We start from the raw sequence: 25346 nt of genomic DNA on the forward strand, positions 1-25346 counted from the left end.
TGAAACACTTGCAAAAATCACCTAAAATACTTCATATGTGTGAAAACATATGCAACATCGAGAAGAAACACTTGCAAATATATGTCTGGAAAACGAGATGAAACATTTGGAACATACTTAAAATATATGTGTATAGTCACTACAACATGTGCAATATTGCGATCTACTTTTGCAATATCAAGATGAAACACTTGCAACATCCAGATGAAACATCTGAAATATTTGAAACAAACTCTTGCAACATGGGCTTTACTTGGACAAATGGAGGCACACCGGCGCGGAGGTCGACGGCGGCGCATGGGCCTCACTGTGTGGCAGTGACACGGGGAACTCACTGGCGGGCATGACGTCACACGAATCTCGTCCACCTCGCCTGCTTGTTGGAGCATCCGTCGTGGGGGCTCACCGGCTCAGTGGAGGCGGCTGTGGCGAGCGGGCCAGCCGCGGCGAGGAGGCAGCGCGGTGGAGGCGGGCGAGGCAGACTAGGCCCGATTGGGAATGCGGCGCGGAGGAGGCAGCGCATGGGGGCAGCGCGGAAGAGGCCGCAGGGGATGGGGCGCAACGCTGTGGGGGGGGACCGACAACGGCGAGGCGGAGTGGGGTGGGCGGATGGGCACTGCGACGCACGGCACGGCGGGGGCACAGCGGCGCGTGATCGCGGAGTGGGGGTGGGCGGATGGGCACGGCGACATAGGGAGGAAACAGCGCAGCGAGCACCGGGGCACACGGACAAGGCAAGCGGATAGGGTCACTCGGCGAGCGGCGCGTGCGGAAGCGAGCGGTGGGAGATCTTACTTATCATTATCGTTGATGATTTGGTATCGGCCAACAAAAGATTGTCCGAGGTGGCTCACCATGAGAGCCCAGACTTCAGCACGGAACCACAAATGTTTAATTAGTTTGTTCACTGTAACTTTTTTGCAGACTAAAATAGCAGTGGTAGTGCTAGCAGAGACAAACTACAGCTGATGATGCTGCAAATAAGCCGCAATGGCCCTGTTCGCTGGTCTAAAACTTGACTGAAAAACACTGTTCCGGCTGAATTGTTGTGAGAGAAAAACACTGTTTCAACTGAAAAAATAAGCCGAACAAGCCATTTTTAAGACAAGCTGATTCATAGAAAATATATTGACACCTCCTTTCGTCCCCAAAAGACTCAAGTCGAGTAAAGGATTAAATAAATACAGTATAAAAATACATTCCATAGTAAATCTAATAAATCTTGTTTCGCGTTATAGATATTTATGTATTTTTCTATAAATTTGGTTAAAGCTAAAGAAAAATGACTTAGTAATTTGGTACCCACGCATGAGCATAAAACACAGGCTATGCCAACTCACGAATTGTAAACAGCGACAAGAAACGATTCCCACTTAATTGAAAGTGAAACTTGAACAAGAATATGAAAGTGTCAGTCAAACATTTGGGTAAATCACACAGGACATGTTAGCTTAAAAGAACTAAGATTTTTATAGATAGGAGCACCATTGTGAGTTGGCGACACATCCTTCAGATGTCTTCTCTAGGCTATATACGCCTTCAAAGAGGCTGGCAAATTTCCAACTACTCTGTCTATTAGCCACTCGACTTTGACAGAAGCAATTGCCACCAAACTGTCAATTTCTTCCTCGCATTGTTCATATACAATGAAGACAATGAACAAGGATGCCAGTACTGCATACAGGAGAGAAGAAGCAGATGCTCAATTTATTTTACAACACTAAATGATCAATTGATCATAATTTTAAGTGGCAAAAGAAAGTCCCTTACCAAGACCCATCAGAATTCTGAACTGAAAGCTCAGCATTAGTTTGATGCTGTACAGAAATGCAAATACCTGTAAAATAGTGAAGAAACTATGGATCAATCATTTGTAACTTGATTCTTATATGGCCATGACTTCATTTTAGCTACATTTTCCCTGTCATGTCAATATTTATTATTGATTTGCAGTGAATTTCAACTTAAAGCCTATCTTTTGGTTGAGGAAACTTGAGTAGCCATTTTTGCATCATTTTAAACACTGTTAATCGAGCAGCATTATCTTAACATGGTAAGTTATTTCACGACTGAGATGGAATGATTGATCCCTTATGACAATCACTAAACCGAGAGTAACCTACAAACATCAACGCAACATGACAAAAAAAAATGATGTATTGATGTATTTAAGATACAGAAAGACAGTAACCTCATATAAATTATTTCTAGTTCATGATCAACTAAAGCCAAAAGGCCCAAAAGTATACCAAGCTAACCAAAGACTTCAATCACTTAACATGAGTGCAGAAACATTTTGAATAGTAAAAGTGTGTGTATATTAAATTTTATGAAAACAACTATACCTAATACTATAACTTCAGGGGGGAAAATGGTTCATGAATATGCTAGAGATAGATAAATCACTGAAGTAGATTAAATCCAAACGGCTTATGTGGGCTCAAGGAGCCCAAATTTAGTAGGCAGCACCTAATGGAAAACGACCTCATATTGGGTATTTTTAATGAACAAAGCCTCCAGAAGACACAAAGCTGAACACCAACCTTCAAAAGTAAACTCCAGTCTTCACCTTCTGCTAGAACCCTTAGTTTATGAATGCTCCCATTCCATGCAGAAGCCAGACACATAAGCGAATTCCTCAATGCTAAGCGTGATACTTCAAAATGCTCAGATGTAACCTTCTCAACTGTAAAACCAAACCTGCAATAGGGGTTCAACTTCAGTATTGAAACATAGTACAATACAAAATTATTTTGCAAGAACTGGGGAATATTAATTTCAGATTATTGTACTCAAAAGATAGCTAAACAACCAAAACACGTACACTTCTGAAGGCAGCAAACCATGGATAAAGAGACCAAGGGAGAGCACTAGAAGAAATTTGGCAGCCGATGAAACAAAAGTTCTGTCTGAAAGCAGGAACCAGTAGAAAACCAGAAACAATACTGTGACAAATGAAAAGGTTCTCTTTTCATCCCTCCAAAGAAGAATATCAGCAGCTGCAGTGCAAATGGAAGATGTCAACAGTGAAAAACAAATATTTATCATAACTGAGTGATAGTAAGTAAACAACAATGAAAAGTGTTCTACACAACTATATCAGAAAAGTTTGGTATCCAAGGCTCTTCTTCATTCAATTTGGTGGAAAGCAGAAAACACAAGAGAGAGATTTTCTTAAAAAAGGATTATATCACCTGTTCCACTTCCTAGCAGCTTATCTGCCTTTGATGATCCGCAGGGGCCTTGTTTTCTTGACAACCCCAAATTACCTGATAGTTCTGTAAATGAACCAACAGTTCTCATAATTCCATCCTGATACACATTAAACATTAAAATTTATTAGTTATCAACATCTGCATTGCAAGAAAAAGAAAGCCCTTGAAGGGGCCTCATGTGCCTTTACCAGGAACATATCAGAACATGGGCAGTACCAAACAAATGATCCAAGGGAACATATGTGATTGCAATATAGCAAGGTAACAAAACAAGCTCACCTCCAATGATACAATCGGGTGGTATCCAAGTAATCTTCTGGCTCTTGAAGTGTTAAAGGTTCTAGTGCATGACAAGAAGTATATTGTATCTGGATGGAGAAGAGGGGTGGAAAGCATTTGAAAACCAAGCCTGTGATGAATCATTTTGGAAAGCAAGGCTGCAGACGTTAACATCTTGGCAGGAAGATTAATCCTGGGCCTAAATGGATGAGAAACCACAGCACATGTTAACCTCACAAGTTGCCTAGTAGGGAGGGGCAAAGAGGGAGGGAGAAATACCTCTGACAACCCATGGCTTCCATCATGCAATTCATAAACTCCCATGTTTCCATAGGTTCATCATTGGTAACAAAAAATGTCTGTAAAAGTTTAGTGTGCAGAATTAACCATAAAAGTAATATGGCTATGTTAGATTGATCTCTAATCCTGAACTGGGCCCAACAGCCCAGTTGGGCCTTTGATCAGCGCCCTCATCGGGGGCGCCCAACCCACTATGGTTGGAGGGCCCCTGTCACACTGCGCAATAAATAGAGGTGAGGGCCGGCGGCTCTACGCACGAGGTTCGCCTGAGCCGAGTTCCCCACCGACAAATAGTAAACCCGATCTACTGAGGGGCGCATCCAGTGATGGGAAGCACCTCCACCACTGCACTGCGCGCCATCGGTCTTCACCGCCGGTCGCCACTGCTCATCGCCGACACCGTCTTCACCGACCGTCGCTGCCCTAGCGCAGACACCGACGCAACGCCCATGGCAGACATCTCTAGATCGAAGGCCTACGATGGTCGGTAACCTAGCACTACTCCTCCCTTTAATCTCTGTCTAGTTCATGTACTAGGACATGTAATTCATTTACAAGAAGTACCCGACTAGATCTATGACCTTGTGATTACAATAGTTTAACAATGGTATCGGAGCCAAGTTTTTTCTAGGGTTTTAGATCTAGAACGGGTGAACGATAAAACACAGAGTAGATCTGTTCGGATCTAAGAAAAGAAGAGGGTCACCAAACCCTAACCCTAATCGGGTGAAGAACAGAGAAAAGAAAGGGTCTCGGATCTCAAAGTCGAAACCTAACCCGCGAATCAATCACGGGGAAGAAGAACAGTGAAACCCTAACCCTAACCAAACCCTAATCTCAATCCTAACCCCATCCCCAACCCTAAATCGGATAGATCCGAGAAAAGAAGAAAAGAAAACCAAAGGAAAAGAAAAGGGGAAGGGGAAGAGACCTACCTCGCCGCCGCACCGTGCTGCCGCCTCGTCGGCGCGCGGACGGGTGCTCGGGCAAAGGGCGCCACAGCCAGGCCGCTTGACGGCGGCGCGCTCACCCGCTGGAGAGCGCGCGCACCGGCGAGAGGGCCGGCGACGGCGCCATCATCGTCTCCGTACCGTCGCGGGACCGAGACAGAGGAGGAAAAGAGATCAGGGTCAGATCAAGGGTTTTTGGAGGGGATCAGGGCACCGCCACCCAGACCGCTCGACGGCGGCGTGCTCACTCGCTGGGGAGCGCGCACGCCGGTGAGGGGGCCAGCGACGGCGCCATGGCTGCCGCTCATCGCTTGCGTTTCGCTCGGCTGCTGCTGCTGCGCTGAGGAGAGAACGGAGCGCGGCGAAGAGAGAGAGAAGAGAACCGAATGGTCTAGGGTTTCAGGGTCAGCCGTGGCCGGGGGGGGGTTGATCCTGCGACATCGACGCTCGGGCGTCGGATCAAAACGGACGACGCCGGTTGATTGGGCCGACTTGCGGCCCAGGCGGGCGAGCACGCCGTGTGGCTTTGCTGGCCCAGGCCCAGGTTGCGGCCTGAGTGCGGGCAGCGCGCGCGCAGAGAAGTGGGCCGAGCTGTTTTTCCTTGCTGGGCCAATGAACAGTGCTGAAATTGAGTCATTTTTTACCTTTTTATTTTCCAGTAAAAGTTTTTTTCTCCTGAAAAATGGATAAATGGCTCAAAGAAAATAGAAAATAGTTTTTTGCCTGTCGGTAAAATTCATTAAATTGAATTAATTTTCTGCTGCGTATTTAAAGTTGTTATTTTCATTATTAAATTCGAACCAACCGGAGAATTTAATTTTAAAAAATGGATATGTTTTTAGTTTATTATAATATTGTTATTATTCTGACCAACGTTGATTAATGGCAATATTATGATGTTATGTCATGCATTAATTCTATTTCTGCCCAACGGTGATGTAGAGACAATTGTATGTTTTAATTTTGATCAACGTTGGAACTAAGGCATGCAATTTGTTATTATTATGTTTATGTTCTCACTCCATATTAATTGTGTTTTCACACGGATACAACTTGATGGGTTGTATCAAAGAGATCCCCAATCTAAAAGGTGACAACTACACGAAGTGGAAGAAAAAGATTGACCTGACCTTCATCTTGGCTGAGGTGGACTGGATAGTCACCTCACCATGTCCCACTAAGCCCGTGGCACCGATGAGGGAGACAAACGAGGCTGATGCCACTTGGGCAACTAGAGAGAGGGATTTTGAATCACAAAAGATGTCCTATCACCTTGAGCATAGGAAATGGGTCACTGCCAACAAGAAATGTATGACTGTGATAAAGAACACGATTGAACCTGAAATTGTGGGCACAATCCCAGAGTATGACACCGTCACCGAATACCTCGATAGAATAAAGAGTCAGTTCACTTGCTCTTCAAAGACATATGCTACCCAGCTGATAAAGCAGCTGGTGACAGAGAGGTACTCTAGAAATGATGGCATAAGAGAGCACATACTAAGGATGAATAATTTAGCATCCAAACTAAAACCAATGGATCTGGCTCTAAAGGAAGAGTTCCTTATCCATCTGATTTTTGCTTCCTTGCCAAAGGAATTTAACACTTTTGTTGTCAACTACAACATACAGCCCGAGAAGTGGGACTTAGAGAGGCTCATGGCTATGTGTGTGCAAGAGAGAATGAAAGTTGTCAATGGTGGCACTATCAACTATGTGAAAGACAACAAGAAAAAACATAATAATGCTAACTTCTCCTCAAAGCTAAAGGGAAAGGGTCCCATGCTACATCAGTCTCAGCAGAACAAGTTCACAGTAGAGAAAGATCAGTGTCTCTATTGAAAGAAGACGGGACATTATAAGAAAAATTGTCTCGATTACTTAGAGATGATCATGGCAAAGAAATGTGAGAACATTATTACGTTCATAAATGAATCTCTGTATGTACAGTATTCAAAATCTACTTGGTGGATTGACTCAAGTGCAACTGTTCACGTTGCTAATTCGTTACAGGAATTCCGTTCGACGAGGACTACGCAAAGAAGTGAAAGACACGTTAAAGTTGCAAATGGAGTCCGAGCAGATGTCGAAGCCGTTGACCATATTTCTCTAGAGCTTGTTGATGGCTTCACACTTTTACTTAGAGATGTACTTTATGTTTCCTCTTTACAGAGAAACCTGATTAGTGTTTCATGCTTGGACAATAATGGATATGATTGCTATTTTGGATATGGCAAATGTAAGATAACATTTAATAATACATGTGTTGATCTTGATATCTTACAAAATGAGCTTTATTTGTTATCACTATGTGATGATGTGAATGTTGTATACGATGATGGGAACGTTGCGTGCGACAATGAGAATGTATCCCCGTCTACGGATGTAAATAGAAAACGAAAGAGAGCTCATGATGCATTGTCGAAATTATGGCACTGTCGTTTAGGTCATATTTTGAGGGGGAGAATAGAAAAACTAGTTAAGAATGACATTCTTCCTCCATTAGAGCTCTCAGATTTAGAACAATGCAGAGAATGCATAAAAGAAAAGTATGTAAAGAAAATTAAGAAAGATGCCAAACGAAGCATAGAAATTTTATAGATTATTCACACAGACATCTGTGGTCCGTTTCGTGTAAAGAGTATGGATGATTATGATTCGTTCATGACATTCACAGATGATTACTCCTGTTATGGCTATATTTATTCAATCAAAGAAAGAACAAAAGCATTGGATAAATTTAAGATATTTAAGGCAGAAGTTGAAAACCAACACAATTTAAAGATTAAGATAGTCAGGTCCGACTGTGGGGGGAGTACTACGGTCGGCATACCCCATATGGCCAAGTTCCTGGACCTTTTGCAAGGTTCTTACAAGAGAATGGCATAGTAGCCCAGTATTCTACACCAGGCGAACCTCAGCAGAATGAAGTAGCTGAAAGACGCAATCGTACTCTGATGGATATGGTGCGCAGTATGATAAGTTACTCCTCCTTACCGTTGAGCCTGTGGATGAAGGCGTTAAAAACCGCCATTCATATTCTCAATAGAGTACCAAGTAAGTCGGTGCCCAAAACACCGTATGAGTTGTGGACAGGAAGAGTACCCTTACTAAAGCACTTACGTGTGGGGGGAGTCCTGCTGAGGCTAAAGTATTTAATCTAAACATTGGGAAGCTAGATCCCAAAATAATAAGTTGTTATTTCACTGGCTACCTAGAAAAGTCAAAAGGTTTTCGTTTCTACTATCCGGACAGGCATACAAAGTTCGTGAAAACAAGACACGCTGTCTTCCTAGAGGATGAAATGATGAGGGGGAGCATGGTAGCTCGAGAAATTGACCTTGAAGAGAAACGGGTGTATGCGCCCACTCCGGTGATTCATGAGCCATTTTTCTTACTACCTGCTGTCGATGTACCAACAGTGCAAGATACTGTGGTGGCAACACCTGTTGTTATTCCGCCTGTGGCAACAATGAATAACGATGATGAACTTGTTCTTCAAGATCCTATAGAACCTATTGCCACACATAAGGAGAGCAACAACAGTCTCAAACAGAAGATATGCCAAATGTGGAGGCCCCTAGAACGTCTCAAAGAGTTAAAAAATCAGTTGTTCCTGCTGACTATGAAGTATACAACACTGAGAAATTTCAAATGGAGGATGATCCCACCTCATTTGAAGAAGCCATAAGAAGTGATTATTCATCGAAGTGGCTTGAGGCCATGAAAGATGAAATAAAATCTATGAATGCCAATAAAGTTTGGGACTTGAAAATAATTACTAAAGGAGCCAAAACAATACGCTATAAATGGGTCTACAAAACAAAACTTGACTCTCAAGAGAATATAGAGAGATATAAAGCGCGACTTGTGGCAAAAGATTTTACGCAAAGAGAAGAGATTGATTACAATGAGACATTTTCTCCAGTCTCATGTAAAGATTCCTTCAGAATCATAATGGCATTAGTGGCACATTACGATTTAGAATTACATCAGATGGATGTAAAGACGACATTTCTAAACGGGGACTAGAAAGAAAATGTTTACATGGCACAACCGAAAGGTTTTGTCATAGAAGGAAAAGAACGAATGAGATGCCGTCTAAAGAAGTCCATTTATAGATTAAAACAAGTTTCAAGACAGTGTTACTTGAAGTTTGATCAGACAATAAGAAATTTTGGGTTTAAATAGAATGTTGAGGACAATTATGTCTATGCAAAGTTTAAGAATGGAAAATTTATCTTCCTTATCCTGTATGTAGACGATATCTTACTTGCTAGTAGTGATGTCAGTCTACTACTGAAGAAAAAAAAGTTTTTGTCCTCAAAATTTGATATAAAAGATCTTGGTGAAGCCTCGTTCGTTCTAGTAATCGAGATTCACCGAGATAGAAGTAAAGGGGTATTAGGACTGTCACAAAAGACATACATAGAAAGGATCTTAAAGAAATTCAGTATGCACAAATATAGTCTCTCACCTGCTTCTATAGTCAAGGGCGACAGATATGGGGATTTTCAATATCCCAGGAACCAATATGAGATCGATCAAATGAAAGTGGTTCCATATGTTTCAGCTGTCGAAAGCTTGCAATATGCTCAAGTATGTACGCGCCCTGACTTGACATTTGTTACCAGGTTACTTGGCAGATTCCAGAGCAATTCTGGAACAGAACACTGGAAATTAGTAAAGAAAGTCTTGCGTTATTTGCAAGGAACGAAAGACCTTATGATGACGTATAGAAGATCAGATTCACTCCATATAGTGGGATATTCAGATTCTGGTTATGCGGGAGATGATAGAAAATCCACGTCTGGATATGTATTCACTCTCGCAAGGAGAGTTATTTCATGGAAAAGCTCAAAGCAAATCGTCACTACATCGTCCACAATGTATGCCAAGTTTGTAGCATGTTATGAGGCAACGGGGCAGGTAAACTGGCTAAAGAAGTTCATACCCGGTTTGAAGGTGGTTGACGATATCTATAGACCACTTAAATTATACTGCGATAATAATCCGACAGTACAGTATGCTCACAACAATAAGTCAAGTGGTGCTGCCAAACACATTGACATAAAGTATTATGTTGGGAAAGATAAAGTCTGGGATCATGTCATAAGTCTTGAGCATATAAGTACTGAAAAAATGCTCGCGGATCCGCTTACAAAAGGCTTACCACCCAACGTATTTAGAGAACATATAGCCGGCATAGATTTAAGGGAAAGCCTATAATTACTGGACAAAAGAAGGCCCAAAGTTAAGTATCTATTTCAGAACAGAGTGGTGTGTTGTAGCTGTTAAATCTATCGGCAATTAACCGTGACGATAAAACATGCTCTGTGCGCTAATCTGTAATGGAATGGACAAAAGTAAATAATATGAAATTAAAAGATGGTAGGAGGTCAAGGGGGGATTGTTAGATTGATCTCTAATCCCGAACTGAGCCCAACGACCCAGTTAGACCTTTGATCAGCGCCCTGATCGGGGGCGTCCAGCCCACTATGGCTGAAGGGCCCCTATCACACTGCGCAATAAATAGAGGTAGGGCCGGCGGCTCTACGCACGAGGTTCGCCTGAGCCGAGCTCCCCACCGACAAACCCTAAACCCGATCTAGTGAGGGGCGCAGCCAATGACGGAAAGCACCTCCACCACTGCACTGCGCCGCCATCGGTCTTCACCGCCGGTCGCCACTGCTCATCACTGACACCGTCTTCACCGACCTTCGCTGCCCTAGCGCAGACACCGACGCAACGCCCATGGCAGATGTCTCTGGATCGAAGGCCTACGATGGTCGGTAACCTAGCACTACTCCTCCCTCTAATCTATGTCTAGTTCATGTACTAGGACATGTAATTCATTTGCAAGAAGTAACCAGCTAGATCTATGACCTTGTTATTACAATAGTTTAACAGGCTAAACATAGCCCTTTTATCTCTAAAAATGTACCTTCCCAGCTACAGAAGCTGCATTCGAAGACAAGGCTTGCTCAGCACAAATATTGGCATGGGCCACATTTTCCACGTAGGTAAAATCAGACATGTTACTGCCACTGCCTATTACAAACTGAAAAGAACTACATAAGAAAACTAGAATTTCACAGTTTGAAGAAGCATGGGGAAAAATTCCAGGTCATGTTTTATAATAGCAAAATCACAGGAACAAAGTCAATTTCATATTTGGAATACCTTGCCCAAGGGAGACCTTGCATATCCAGCAACAAACCTCACCAAGCTGGAATCCCCCGGACCGAAGAGATTGCTCGGTCGCAGCACGCACGTCCTCATCCCGTCCACCCCGTCCACACCCAGTACCATCACCTCCACCTGCGCCCTCAGCTCGCTCACCGCATTCCCGAACTGCACCGACAGCAAAACCGAAGCGTCCAGTCAGCCCAATGGCACCTCCAAACCCAAGGATCCCAAAGCCGAGCAGATCACGGAGTAATCAAACCCAAGGATCCCAAAGCCGAGCAGATCACGGAGTAATCAAACCTTGTCAGGGTAGGGCGCGGAGTCCTCGTCAGCATTGATCACATCGCGGGCAACGGCAGCGACCACGTCGGCCGAGCCGGTGTACACCACCCTCTCCACGCCGGCTGCGCGGCAAGCTGCGAGGAGCCGCCTCGTGCCCGCGACGGCGAGGCGGTGCAGGGAGAGGAAGGACCCGTCGCTCCCGGAGGCGGTCGCTGTGGTGGCGTCCACATGGAAGACAGCCGCGGCGCCGGCGAGCGCGGAGACGAGGCGCTCGGGGTCCGCCGAGAGGTCGACGTCGTGGTGGTAGACGAGGTGGGAGGCAGGCGGGCAGGGCGGCGGGGCCGGCGAGGTGGGGGAGGAGGGGTCGAGGATGGCGACGGCGGACCAGCGGCCGGAGGCAGCGATTGCCGCGGCCAGGTAGCGGCCGAGGAGGGTGGAGCGGCCGAACGTGACGGCGCAGGCGGGCTTGGGCGGGGGCGGGCCGGGCTCGGCGGTCGCCATCGGCGGTGGGGTGGGAGTGGGACGGAGGCGGAGGTGGGGGGACAAGAAGAAATAGGGAGAGCACGAGGGGTTTTCAGCCCGATCGCTCAGTCGTAAACGATTTTAAATTTTTAATCATAACAATATTTTTCTCTCACATCAAACTAGTCAGCAGTAATAATTCATGATCATATCAGTACCAGTCGAACAGGCTGACAATCTTAGCTGCTTTTGTTTTACCTTTTTTTCTCCAAAAAAAATCAAAACCAGGTAGGCACTTCACATGCTGGAACATTGAGCTCACCGCTCGACATTTGTGTAAAAAGTTCGATCTTACTTTTGCGTGTAAATAGTTTCGATCTTTGGCTCTAAGAGATTGGAGCTTGATGATAATATGATTTTTTTGAATCACAAGATAGTACGAGTTTTCACGAGCTTAGGATGCAGGTTTAGGATCGAATCTCTATTGCATGAGCTTTGAAATGATTCCATATGTACACATCAGTTTAAATTACATGACTAGAATAAACTATGACATGCATTGATGCATATGCATTCGAGCTTAATCTTGTCGAACTCGAACAGCTCATGGAATCCCAAGCTTTCCTTTGACAACCGAAAGAACGGCTCGTTGATTAAACTTTCCACCTGTTCTCGTTGATTAAACTTTCCACCTGTTCGGGGTATCAACATGTCAATAGCTCGCTGATTTAATTCTTTCGGTCGGTGACGCATCATGGCACATCATGCTAATGCTTATACTCTTTCGGTCGGTGACGCATCACATCGACCATGATTGATGATTGAACGGCAATCTTCCAAAATGTGACGTAAAATCCAAGCCTGGCATTCATGCCATCAAATCAAGCAAAGGACCCCAATAAGCACATTTCATATCAGTACCCTACAAGTACATTTCCAAGCATTGCACTGTTGATACCATATTCATGCGGCTAACAAACATGGATCCATGCAAATTGCAATGCAATGCATTCAAGTAATATCCATTGTCACAGTGCAAACCGCCAAGTTAAAGTATTGAATAAGAACTGAAGATTGACGATGAAACGGCTAAGTGGCGTTTTTTTTTTTTTTACAGAGAGTAGATGATAGCAGAACACGCTTATTTGTAGTAGTCAAAAGAATCACTGATTGCTATAGACAAACACTGCCAAAGCTACATACACTCGACATAATTTTGCCGAAGCATTTCAAAATCTAGCTCAAACATATATACCTTCCTTTCCTCCTATGTTTCTTGTGACTTAGAGGTTCTCTGTCTGAACTTTAACAAGATATAGGTCATATGTCACCAGAATTTCCTTTTGTTAGTCAGAAGTTATCTTTTGCTCGACGGACAACTTCAAGCACCTTATCTTCATCGAAATGATCTGGAATAGACAGTGTTCTCTTAATTTCTGGATTGGAGGTCCGCAAGAAAGGATTGCATTCCTTCTCCCTTCCAATTGTTGTTGGCACCTGCAACCACGAAATTTGGATTAAGGATTTAAGGTCAAAGTAAAGGTGGAAACGTTCTCAAGTTAAGTATTGCAGAGAGATCATGAAATAAATTATGATTTTTATGAAATGTTCAAAAGAAAGAACGGAATCAAGGACTTTTAAAGTAAACAAAGCTAGAAATGCATAATTTCATGCTTAAGAAGAACTAGCTCGTCACAAAGACTGAGATAATATTACCGTGGGTATATTCTTATTACGCAACTCAGCTGCATTTGCAGCATATTCCTGCAATGCTTTATTTCCTGGTTCTACACTCAAGGCAAACTTTGAATTACTCTGCACAGAGGAACATCAGGCATTAAATAACAGATCAATGCAGGAAACTGGAAACGAAATGAAAAATTACTCACCAAGGTATATTCATGCCCACAGTATACTTTTGTATCATCAGGTAGAGCTGTAATTTTCTGGAGTGAGGAATACATCTGCAATGAGGCAGGCTGAAATGGTCATGTAATCTCACAGATACATGGAACAATAGTTTCCATACCTTCTACGAAAAAGGAGAAGTCACTGAGCCATAGATGATAAATAGAACTACTAAGAGTTCACAACCTTCTAGATTTCTATTAAATGATTAAAGTCCATCATATGAATAATTAGATTTAATCACAATTATCCCCATGTTCAAACATATGAAAGTACAAATACTGACATAATGTAGAACAAACTCGATCATTCAAGTTCATACACCATTTTTAACCTTTTATATACCTATCTTGCTTACTCATGCTTACACGTTCTAATAGTTGCAGTGGAGAAATAATTTAAGTTCGATTAACAAATTCAGAAACTCCAACAAAAATGTTTGTTGTTCAAAATTAAGAGACTTCTTTGGTGAAATAAAAGCACTACGAAGGAGTAGCTTGTCACGGAAGTCCAGTAGCACCTTCACACAACATACATGAATATGAACATATTTGCAAGCAAGTAAAAAAAACCTGCTGTGGAGTCCCTTCAAAAAGCTTTCCGCATGATAGATTGAACAAGGTGTCACCTGTAAATATAGCTCCAGAACCAGCAAAATAATAGCACACATGACCTGATAGAAATAAATGTAAAGTCAACGAAAAGCCTTTGTGTGCACTGAAGGAGTTAATCATTCAACTTTGAATGCAAGAACGAAGATAAGACGAGTCATAAGATTCAATCAAACACCTGATGTATGCCCAGGAGTCTCCAGTACAAGAACTTGATGGCCAGCAAACATCCATGTGTCACCCTCCTTAAGAGTGATGTCAATACCAGGTATTCTGTCCTTATCCTTCTCAGAACCAATTACCTAAAATGTATATGATCATCAGAAGACTAAATCAGACACACCAATCTTCATCTATATACAATTATCATTAAGTGTTTCAGGTGGCAGGAGCAATCCAGTGTATAAACAATAAAAACTAAAGGAAACAGATTTGCATCAAACAGTTCCTTCATATCACCTAGAAAATCATCAAAACTTAGATTTGTTACTGTAGGCAGAAGTCATGCCCAAACTTGAGGCATAGCCATTAGTATATGCTCTGTTTTGAACTTCAGTTATATAATTCAATCTCGAAAACCATAAATATTGTTGAATTTAACAGATACTTTATTGATAAGAATAATATATGCTATAAAAAGCACTCATAATAAGTCCATCCTTGGGTATAGCCCTATTGGTTTCACTTAGCTCATAATTTTGATTGTGGCACTGTCACATACTGTATCAGAGTCACTGAACGATACAAGAAAATAAAGAACAAAGAAAAAAGCCGAAAGCTATACCTTTGCACCATATTTTGCCTTCAATTCCAAGTTTCCACCAGTATGATCATAGTGATGATGGGTGTTCAGTATATAAGTCAAGTTCTGGTTTCTCTTTTCCAATGCATTTATAATAGGCATAGCCTCAGAAGGATCAACAACTCCAACTGTTCCAGTATCAACATCATGCAGGATATATGCATAGTTATCTCGAAGGCATGGTACCTGCATATAAACCAGGACAGTTGCTGATGAATATTAAGGACACTCAGTAATGTGATTGAATGATGAGAAATATCTACAGATAGGAGGATAGTTATGTAAAGAGCAACAAGTTTGTGGTAACAACTGATTATAAGAAGTCATTCAAAAGATGTCCTATTTATTGTTTCGGCTATTCATAACAATGTCTGCTATTTCTTTATGATATCCACTATGATGATCCAAGCCAGGAGCCATGCTGTTCCATCAAAAGAAGTGTAGTCATTTGTGTGGAGGAAACTGTGAAAAATTAATGTGCAAATTATGTGGGCCGCCGGCCGCCAATGTATGCTTGAGCTTGACAGTGTCAGTCTTAGAGTCTAAGGGGTCTGGTCCACAACATCGTAGTTAGGTATACAACAGAGGAAACAACATAATGCCAAGCATGAGTAAAGCAGTAAGTGAGAGTGGGTCAAGAATGAGACTTCTTTTCATGGACACTAGCTCTTTCCTACTAAAAATGGCCTTATGAGTTATGACCTTGTATTTTCTTTCTACAAAGCAATGGCATCGAATTGTAAGAAACTCATCACAACTGATTTAAATAAAAAAAAATCCACAGAACTAACTGTTTTCACTGCTGGCTTCTCTCCTAAAGAGCACCACAATGTCAATACAGAAACGAGGTGCTTACATCGATAAGCATCAAGCAAATATCAGTAAGCATCGAGTCTTAAGTACTCAATAGTTATCTAGAAGTCACAAAGGTATTTAAGACCACTTACAAGCTCAATTTGCAGCGACGAAGAGACGCTGGTCATGTTGCAGAGGAACCGCCCTGCGCCAAAAACACGACCCACTCCATACAGTGTCCTCAGTGGCATGACCAAGAGAGTGCTGATTCCATACAGCAGTGGCTTCCCGGGCCATTGCTTCCGCACGCTTGGCAGCAAGGACGGCTGCCCCCTCATCTGCGAAACAACAGAAGCAGACCAAAATAAATTTGTTACAACCAAGAATTCACAGAGAACTACTCACGCAACGGTGCTGTAACCACCAAACCCATCTCCATGCCGCGCAAATCAACACAAAAACTAACTAACTAGCTCGAGCAGAGGGAACAACTACAGGACCGATAAACAGATGGGCATCTCCGCAATAGCGCGGGAAGGCAGGGGCTGTCGTGCGAAACGACCCGCCCCGTTGGAACCGAGGCAGCTGCAGGCCACGGGGATGCGCCGCGATGGAAATCCCCAACCCCAGATCCAAACCCCCCGCCTAGAACCACGAAAAGGGAAGAGTTGATGTGCAAGGGAGAGAGGGAGGGAGAGAGAGAGAGGGTGCGGGGGGGGGGGGGGGGGGGGGGGGCGGGGGGGCGACCGTGGGTGCGGCGGAGGAGGAGCAGCGCGGGAGGGAGGAGGCCACGATCGAGCACGCCTTCGACAGCATCCTCATCCCCGCTCCCTTCCTTTCGTTGCCCGCAGCCACAGCGCTGCCGCCTTCCGAGGAGACGAGACGATGCGCTGCGTGGCGTGGGGAGCGAGGAGAGAGGGAAGGGGGAGGGGACGGCACGGCGAGTAGAGTAGTGGGAAAGGAAGGAGGCAGAAGAGGTTGGGCGGCTCGCGGCTGTTGATGGCGCTGGCTCGCCCGTGCCGGCCCACACGGACACACGGGGCCCTCGAGGGCGTCTCCCAGATCGGGGGCAGTCCGTCGGGCGATCGACGGCGCAGATTGCCGCAAAGCGTGGTGCGTGGCTTGGGAGTCGGGACCGACGTCATGCGCTCGTGATCGTTCCAAAAGGCCGGAGCCCCATTTCTCAAAGGTTGTGCGGTGTGCACGGCCGTCCCGGCGCGTACAACGCTTTAAACGCCGCCTGGCGCTTGCAACGCATTTCCACACGAATTTGTGCCGATTCTCTTGGATTTCTAACCTCATGCCGCACACACAAATCTGTTGGCGCTCGTTCGTAAAAGAAACGGCTCTCTGACGGTCTCAGCGTGACACCCCATCAAGATACGCCGCAATATCACTTTATAAAGAATAAAGACATTAAATTAGAATGAATTTAGAACAATACGAAAACTAGTGTCAAATCAAGAAAAAAAACTAGATAGTTTCTATATTTATTAATTAGGTGGCAACTAAGCAAGATGATAATGCAGCATTGGAATTAAAGAAGAGCATTGACTTTTAGACCAGTTTTTAGTAAGAGTTTCATCTACATTCACTTAATAGGTTGTCATGTAAGCATTTTTTTATGGCATGAGAGAGTTTTTAAGTAAAGAAAGAAGAAGTGAGTTGAATGGGGGGATGAAACTCTCTTGGCTCGATTTTCAACTCTAAATGAGTTACGAATTTTAATATCCATGAAATAAAAGAACAGAACTATACATCAAGAGTGATTGTTTCATCCATGTGTTCACGGCATTCTATGTTTTTTAAAACAACACTATGTAACTTTCTATGAGATAAGAAACCATGCCTGCACAGGAACCAAAATATAGAAAGATGTCATAGTTGATAAAGAGAGAAGACATGTAATTAGACAAAAAAATATATATTTTAAAGAAACTATCTATTAGAATTTTCTGTATACAGTGTCTACGTGGCTTGGTAAATATAAAAGCCAACTCATGGTTTCCGCGATGGGACTGGCCTTGTTGAATATTTCTTGTCCTCAATTATTAACGGGACGCAAAGTTTATTAAAAACATATCCCGAGCAAGTGGTTGACACTTTGACTAATGACTACACAGATCAGCACGCGTGATAGCACAAACAGGTTTTCCTCGGTTACTCCGAAGTCAAAGAGGTATATTACGTTTCTGAAAATATGTTTGAACAGCACGTGATAGCACAAACAGTCCATATTCTTTGTTCAAAGAATCACTTTCCAATCTCTTAAAATAAAAAAAAAACCATCCAAATGGAGCAACCAATACTCCATAATTCAGAGTCACCCAGTCGACGTCAGTGATAAATACGTACAAGTCAATTTTTCACCACCTTTCTTTTTTCTGTGACCACGATAAGAAACTAAGAGAAGCTGAAAGGCTCAAAGCCCAACAAAGAAACAACAGAAACGAAGCCTACATTAGCAAACCCATCCCATTTTTGGCCCAATCAAATTCCACACTACTAACGGCCCAATTAGGACCTCCCATCCACACGCGTTACACCTTTTTCCCGTTCGTCGGCGCGGCCGCCGCGCCGACGCCTCCACCACCGAGCATTGCGGCGGCGGAGTCGACATTGGTGAGTAGATACTCGTAGATCTTCTTTCTTAGCTGCTCTATTGTCTCCTCGGGTACACCGCAGCCGCCGTTCGCGGGGACAGGGGCAGCGGTGCTCGTGGTGGTCGCCTCACCGTCCGCGTCGGCCGGCGGCAGCAACGGAGTCTCGCTTCGCTTCCCGATCTCACCGAGCCAGTCGTTGACGCGCTTTAGCTGCGGGAGCATCCTGGCCGCGCGCTCGCGGTCCCACGGCGCGGACGCCGCCACATCGGCGTCCAGGAACCGCTCCACGAAGCCGAGGAACCATCCCCTTGACTCCTCTCCGAGCCGCTTCGCCAGCTCGCCCCTCTCCTCGGCGCCCCCTCCCCTCTCCCACTCCGGCGGCGCGGGCGTCGTCGTCAGCGCCGCTGCGGCCGCCGCAGTGCCCGTCCTCGCCTTCCCCTTCGTGGGGGACAGCCGCGACTTCGGCGACGGGGATGATTTCGTAGCCGTGGCCGCGGCCGCCGCCGGCTTCGCGGACTCGTCGACGACCACCACGGCTAGTGGCGAGGAGACGGTGGCCGGTTTGAGGTTGTAGATGCCGAAGGCGGACAGGTCCGTAGCGAGAGCGGCGCTCACCCAGGACGTAGCACGGCGCCGGCGCTCGGCTGCGATGGCAGCGGCCTCCTCGTCGGTAGCGGAGCCCACCGTTCCAGCATCGCTGGCTGCCGAGCAATCTGGCGAGGCTGATGTGGCAGACTTGGTGAGGGTGTCGGTGATCACCGTGGCACGCGAAAGCGCGGCGTGGAGGGTGAGGAACTGCTCTACGGCTGGCTGTGGGTTCTGCTCCTCAGCCGTGGAGCTCACCTCCGCGTACGAGCTGCTCAGGCAGATACGGTCAGTAAGTAAGAATCAACACTGGTAGCAAAAAAACATATTAAAAAAAACTAAAAATGCATCGTGCTGCAGCTCTTGCCGTGAACTCTCCAACACACACAAAAAAATGCCGTAACAGACTCAATACACCAACTTTTCAACACCAATTTGAAATCCAGACAGTTAATTTGACATTAGCAATCATTGGATTAACTGGAGAATATACTGGAGCTAGCGATGTAAATAAATAGGTACTTTCAGTAGAAGACAACAGCATGCAGCTACAAGTACAGCAGGAGAAACTTCCTGTTTGTCTAGCACAGCATCTGTAAGGATCATTATACAGTACAATAGCATGGTTCGGAGACAGTTCAGAAACATGTTGTGATCCATGTCCTGGACCATCTGGATGCCAACAAGCAAAACTAACACAGTACAAGCCAAGGCATCAACTGTATGCAAACCTGTATATTCACAATACAAGATTTCTTTTTCCTGTTCTCTGGGTTGTACCTTCTGCAAGCTTGTACTTTCTAGCAATCTAGCATGTCCAAACGAGCAATGCACAGATGTTTACAGATAGTAGTAACTCAGAATGCCAATTATTTTGTTTTGAACTTCAGATCTTTTGTTAAGTCTAGGTTAACCTATGCAAGTTAATCTTGATGTGTAAAAACATTTTTTATTTGGAATAACAAAAACATTTTTTATTTGAGTGAAAAAACATTCATAGTAACGCCTGCCCTCAGATCAGAAAAAAGAAGATGGATAGCAGGGACCACTCCAGCATGGGTCTCGAGCTCCAAAAGGGAGGAACCGAGCTGGTTGATAACATTATTGCAACATGCTAGACAGCTCGAACTGAGACATTTTGACCATGAGATGAGACCTACGGGTTATTCATGATCTTGCCCCAGAGAGGTGCAATCAGAAACCAACCATGTGACAATGAACAGCAGGCTTTGCTAAAAGCACAGCTGATACCACCTGTCCTGGTTCCCGATCACCATGTCCTGTATCTAGCATGTTGTCAGTACGGGAACAGGCAATCAAGGCTGTCTACGGCCAGATGCATGTGATATTTGAAGGCTTCATAAGGTTTGTCCTTGGAGCATAGTTGACTCATTTCTATTAAAATTAAAGGATTTCAAGAATAATGGAACAGCAGAAGAGCACTGTTGGAGAGCACAGAAGTGTAAGTTCGGCGTGGAAATTAGGCAGAAGATTAATTTATGAGGATTTTTTTTTCTTCTAATTTGAATTAACTGGACGCAGAGTACGCTGATACCAGTAGGTGCCACATCTTCTGCACAATTGGATAGAGGCTAGCAGAATATGGCAGGTTTCCAAATCAAACCACAAGATTCTCTTCTACTATATTTTAATAGACAGACCATCAAGCATGTGATGCCATCTAAGTGTCAAACATACGTTTATAGTTATCTATAAGCTAGGGATGCTTTGCCTGATTGAAGTACAGAATAAAGTTGCAGTTTGAAAAGAATACAAGCATTAGGAGCTACAAGATAGGTATTAAAAGAATGGATTGAATAGGGAAACAACTCAGTCGGAGTCATAGGGAATATATCAAACGGTATGTCTTATGTCATAGTCTACCAAATAAGAAAATGTGCCTAGAACTAGTTAGAAAACATACAAAACTTGTCATAATCATAGGGCTTGTATCTAGAAAAAAAGAAGTACCTCAAACATTTGAGCAAGCTCTCTGCAGCGGAAGCGTCTAGCATGGCTTCAACAGCAGCTATTTGTGCTGATTCCCTGTACTTCAGAAGCTCCTGTCACATAGAAAACAGGGTATGCCAATTTAAAATTTGAATTACTCAGCAATGCTTGATCTTTCAGATTATTGTGGAAGCAAGAGTTTAAAATCATATCAGTTGTGTCAATGAATTTTAGCCATACCTTTCCTAGTTTGGCAAGTGATGGAGGGAGTGACGTCCACGAAGTGCTAATATCTGTTAGTTTTTTGCTGTTGGGAGGAATCTTCACTAGGTTTGTAACATTAGAATTTCCTAAAACCCCAGAAGTTCTCTTCACAGTAGGAATATGCTTCTTAACTGCTTTGTCGGCGTCATCTGAGGGAGCACTTGCGGTGCTCTTCCTAGCAGCTTTCTGACTATCATCTTTATGTGGCACCTTCTCATCCACTGGTGATTTTCGTCTAGGAGTCTGCAGATTAAGAATGTACATATTATCCTTTTAACTTTGAGTAAAAATAAATGGTTGGTGCAAATGGGAAGAACACCATCACATTTCCTTGCTAGTTGCCACACATGATGTCGTTTACGAGACGGTAATAAACAGATATTATGAGATAACAGTCTCTATTATCCATTATCACTGGGAATTCTAAACGTTGAACCAGCCTGAAGAAAGTGGCTGAACCCAGTGGTCACTAGTCACAAACTAAATGCATTATTTATACACTGATAAAGAGAGTCAGCATACTACATACCATTGGGATCTTGTTATCAAGCTTCCGGTCAGGTTTGGCTGTCTTTGATTCTGAATTGCCTTTTCCTTTAATATCCGTGTTTCCTTCCCAGCTTCTTCTCAAGGCCTTTGGCCCTGATCCAATGCTCAACACAGAGCTACTGACCGAATTGCCAGCAGAGGACTTTCTCCCGGCACTAGTAGCCTTCAAAACAGAAGCAGCCTTTTCTAACAAGGAAAGCCTAGAAGATGAAGCTTTCTCTGCTCCTTTTACTTTGTTCCTCTGTTTCAGATCATTAGAGAATCTGTCGAATGATGCAGGTAGAGAATAGACACTGGTTGGTGATGAAGGTGTCGACCTAGTAATAGCTGGCTTCAGCTTTGATTTAACTGCTTCCTTCTTATCACCAATCCCATTCAAAGCTTGTCTTGACAGTGAAGAGTTTGATTTGGTGAGCATCGGCTTCTTATTTTCTGCCCCAGTAGGCTTGCGCGAAGCATTTATTTTCTCCAATTTGCTCGTTTCCTTTTCTAGTGACAAGATGCTGGCATCCTTCATTCCATTTGATGGTTGCGCCTTCTTGCTGCCATGAAATTTGGAGGAGCTGGTTACCACAAGATCCTCAGGGGTGCCAACACAAGCATGGCGGCCAGGAACTCGGCGGACTCCTCTAAGGATGGGAACAGGAGTGGCTGCCTCTAGACGGTCCACATGGATGAACTGGCCCAGCTGAATCTTGTCGCTCAAGATGAGATCATGCTGTTCCTCTGGAAGGGAAACATAGGTCGCATGGGATGAATCCGACACCTTGAGGTAGAACCCTTGGTTGGTGAACAGATCGCTCCCCGCGAGCGCTGGGACAATGCTGACAACCTGAAGGAGCGAGGACCGATGCTCGCCGGCAACTTTTACATCCGTGTTCATATGCTGAAGGAGCTTCACGAGGACACCCGGCACCAATGAAGCCATTGTCGTGAATCCTTAAGCGCATTACTCTGCATTGTCCAACCAACAATGCGATTACCATCATCATCATCGTCATATAAAAGCATGGGACAAATTGGAACCAAAAAGTAAAAATCCGGCAGGCAACCTGGCAGTTCCTAAAGAAAGTGAGACCAACACCCCTGAATGCAATAAAGGTTGCAACTTTTTCGTGAATGTAATGAGCAGAAACCTGGCTCACAAGTCACCGCGGATCGCATTTACTCATACCATACCAAGAATCGCCGCACGGTGATTCGAGTACGGAATGGAACCTTAAGAATCGCACAGAGACGAGAGATAATTTCAGAAAGGACACGAATGAAGGAAATCGAGCAAACCCATTGAAGAGTACTAGCACTAAATCGACAAAAACCACAGAACCCTCCTGAATGGCACTAATGGTTATGCAAGAAATGCCGCTCGAAATACTCCTGTGGACATGGAGGGAGTACGCCTGGGGGAATATATGTCTTTGCTTGTAAGGAAATGAATTGAACTCGGTACAAACCGAAACATGCTCAACAGACACCACAAGAGGTAGTACTCCACATACTAGTAGCAGAAGTCATCAAGGCATCAATGCGGGCGGCGGTGGTCCTGTGATACTGTCGTCCCCCGAACCCAACTTTCCCCCTCGACAAAGAAAAATCTTGAAAAGAGAGGAAGAACAGCACCAACCAAATCTTGCGCACAAAAAGTACCACAACTGGTTGCCCTATCAATTCGCGCAACCTTAAACAACCGCTGAATTCGACGCGAAGCAATTAGCGGAGGATATAACAGCAAGGAGCAGACACTTCGCAATCAACCGTCCGCCTCAGCCTCGCACCGACTGACCGAACCCAAGGTTGTCCTGAACAAATGTTCCTCCTGGTCGGAGGAAGCGGCAAGCAATGGCATGTATTTGGGGGGAAAGAGTCGCTTGCTTGCAAACGCGACGGCAAAACCGCAAAAGCAAAGAGCTCGAAGAGGAAAGGAAAGGCGAAAAATCTTGGAACAGGGGAGGAGGAGGAGGAGGATGAATCGGGGGAACACGAACCTCTCGGCGGAAATCCGGGCGCCTAGTGGTTTCTTCTCCTCCGCTCGCCTCCTCCGGCTTTGCTGTGGGCGCACGGAGGGGAGGAAAGGCTGGCTTGGATTGGAGCAAAGCTGGCTTCCACCGGCTTACCGCTCGTGGTATACGCAGCTCCGCCCTGCTGCGTCGCGGGGTACGCAGGTCCCCGGTCAGAGTGGGGAGGAAGGAGCGCGGCCGCGCGCGTCAGTCGTCACATCCAGGAAAAACAAGTCAAGGATCCCTCCCGCTCCGCGGCTCCGGTCTCCACTCGTTGCCTTTGGCCGTGGCTGCCTCCAGCCCTGGACCGCTGCGTTGGCCGCCCTTGCTCCAGCCGAGAGGAGCAGAAAGCTAGAGACGAATCTCTCTACTAGGACACCCCTTTCTCCGGCGCTGCTGCTATGTGGAGTGGAGAGACCGGGGCCGCGTGGGTGCCTAGCCCGGGCGGCAGTAGTAACCGTAGCGAGCAGCTGACACACGCAAGCCAGGCACAGCCAGCGGACGCGTCCACTGTGCTGCGTGCAGCAGCACAGGCACAACAAGGCAGTCACCCGTCGTGGCCGGCCTTGCGTGGTGTGCAGTAGTAGACAGTAGGGGAGAGGAGACGGCACGGTGGTGGTGGGTGGGTGGGTGGTACTTGGTAATGGTAACTGAGGCCATTCACCCAGAATTGGCACTATGCAACACATTAAACTTGCGGTACATATATGGAGTACTAAATGTTAACAAAATCAAAAATTAATTGCACAGTTTGGTTGTACTTTACGAGACGAACGTTTTGAGCCTAATTAATCAACGATTGAACAATTATTACCAAATATAAACAAAATGCTACAGTGCTCCACAGTGCGTGCAGAATTCAGCGGCGCCAAGTTTGGGCGCAAACCTGAAACTGTTGCGGTGAGCCGTTGCTTTCCTCGGGCCAAGGCCAAGGGGGCAGACAAGATTGGCCGTTTGGGCATTGGGAGAGGAGAGGAGGCTCCTCCCTTCTTTATTCACATCACCTTTGTTTATTTATCCTCTCGAGAAAGAGACGAACAGAAAAGAGAGCAATCCCCATCCCTTACTGTGATTTTGCACAAATCTCCTGCGAATTCGACACCAAACTCTATTTGGCAAACGCCTCGGATCCGAATTCCCGTGTTATTACTTACGTACAAAATTAATAGTCGTAATAACATGGTAGGGATCCGTAATGTATAGTGTACCGTCCGTCTTGTGCACGAGGGAATCCGATCAGTGGCCGGAGCAGTAGCAATGGCCGGTCCTGCTGCTGCCGCCGATTGAATCGAATTGATTAGCGACGACGACGACGACGACGAAGCCGGCGAGTGATTGGCACCCCGTAACCACCCCGCGTAATGCCGCGCCGGCCGGTCGATTATACGTAGTAATCACTCGGTACTGCAATTCGACGCGGGACAGTAGTGCCGTCGTGGAGTACTCCACCTGCCGCGTGCCGTCGTGGCGTGCTGGAGCCCGCCCTGCCGTGTTTTTCCCTCTTCTTGTTCTTCTTCTTCAACCAACCACCAACTTGCTGCAATGCAACCATGGTGGAGCCATGTGGTCGAGGGCAGTGTATCGCTTGAGTGGTGCTTTCAAGTG

The 25346-nt window shown here is 45.1% G+C and overlaps 3 protein-coding genes across 4 annotated transcripts; all 3 read right to left on the reverse strand.

The window, feature by feature from the left end:
- Positions 1–287: 287 nt before the first annotated feature.
- On the reverse strand, positions 288–11730 carry LOC136542157 (3beta-hydroxysteroid-dehydrogenase/decarboxylase-like). 2 transcript variants are annotated; one of them, XM_066534465.1, is made up of 10 exons: positions 11234–11730; positions 10928–11098; positions 10689–10805; positions 3774–3853; positions 3495–3693; positions 3195–3312; positions 2825–2999; positions 2544–2700; positions 1771–1837; positions 295–1674 (listed from the first exon to the last, which is right to left on the reverse strand). In XM_066534465.1, exons 1-10 carry the CDS (start codon positions 11714–11716, stop codon positions 1523–1525), a joined length of 1719 nt encoding a protein of 572 aa, XP_066390562.1. In that variant the 5' UTR covers positions 11717–11730; the 3' UTR covers positions 295–1522. The 2 variants fall into 2 exon arrangements, with proteins under 2 accessions (XP_066390563.1, XP_066390562.1); XM_066534466.1 differs by lacking the exon at positions 10689–10805 and having other exon boundaries at positions 288–1674.
- A 932-nt stretch (positions 11731–12662) lies between these two features.
- Positions 12663–16766, reverse strand: LOC136546602 (probable hydroxyacylglutathione hydrolase 2, chloroplastic). Its single transcript, XM_066538573.1, has 8 exons — positions 16541–16766; positions 15946–16131; positions 14981–15184; positions 14375–14498; positions 14158–14258; positions 13567–13641; positions 13394–13492; positions 12663–13174 (listed from the first exon to the last, which is right to left on the reverse strand). The coding sequence occupies exons 1-8, from the start codon at positions 16613–16615 to the stop codon at positions 13028–13030; spliced, it is 1011 nt and encodes a 336-aa protein (XP_066394670.1). The 5' UTR covers positions 16616–16766; the 3' UTR covers positions 12663–13027.
- Positions 16767–18012: 1246 nt separating this feature from the next.
- On the reverse strand, positions 18013–24291 carry LOC136542158 (uncharacterized). Its single transcript, XM_066534467.1, has 5 exons — positions 23730–24291; positions 21725–22698; positions 21172–21438; positions 20953–21044; positions 18013–19252 (listed from the first exon to the last, which is right to left on the reverse strand). The coding sequence occupies exons 2-5, from the start codon at positions 22670–22672 to the stop codon at positions 18334–18336; spliced, it is 2226 nt and encodes a 741-aa protein (XP_066390564.1). The 5' UTR covers positions 22673–22698; positions 23730–24291; the 3' UTR covers positions 18013–18333.
- Positions 24292–25346: the final 1055 nt, after the last annotated feature.

Source organism: Miscanthus floridulus, chromosome 3, assembly GCF_019320115.1.
Source record: "Miscanthus floridulus cultivar M001 chromosome 3, ASM1932011v1, whole genome shotgun sequence".
NCBI classification, from domain to species: Eukaryota; Viridiplantae; Streptophyta; class Magnoliopsida; order Poales; family Poaceae; genus Miscanthus; species Miscanthus floridulus.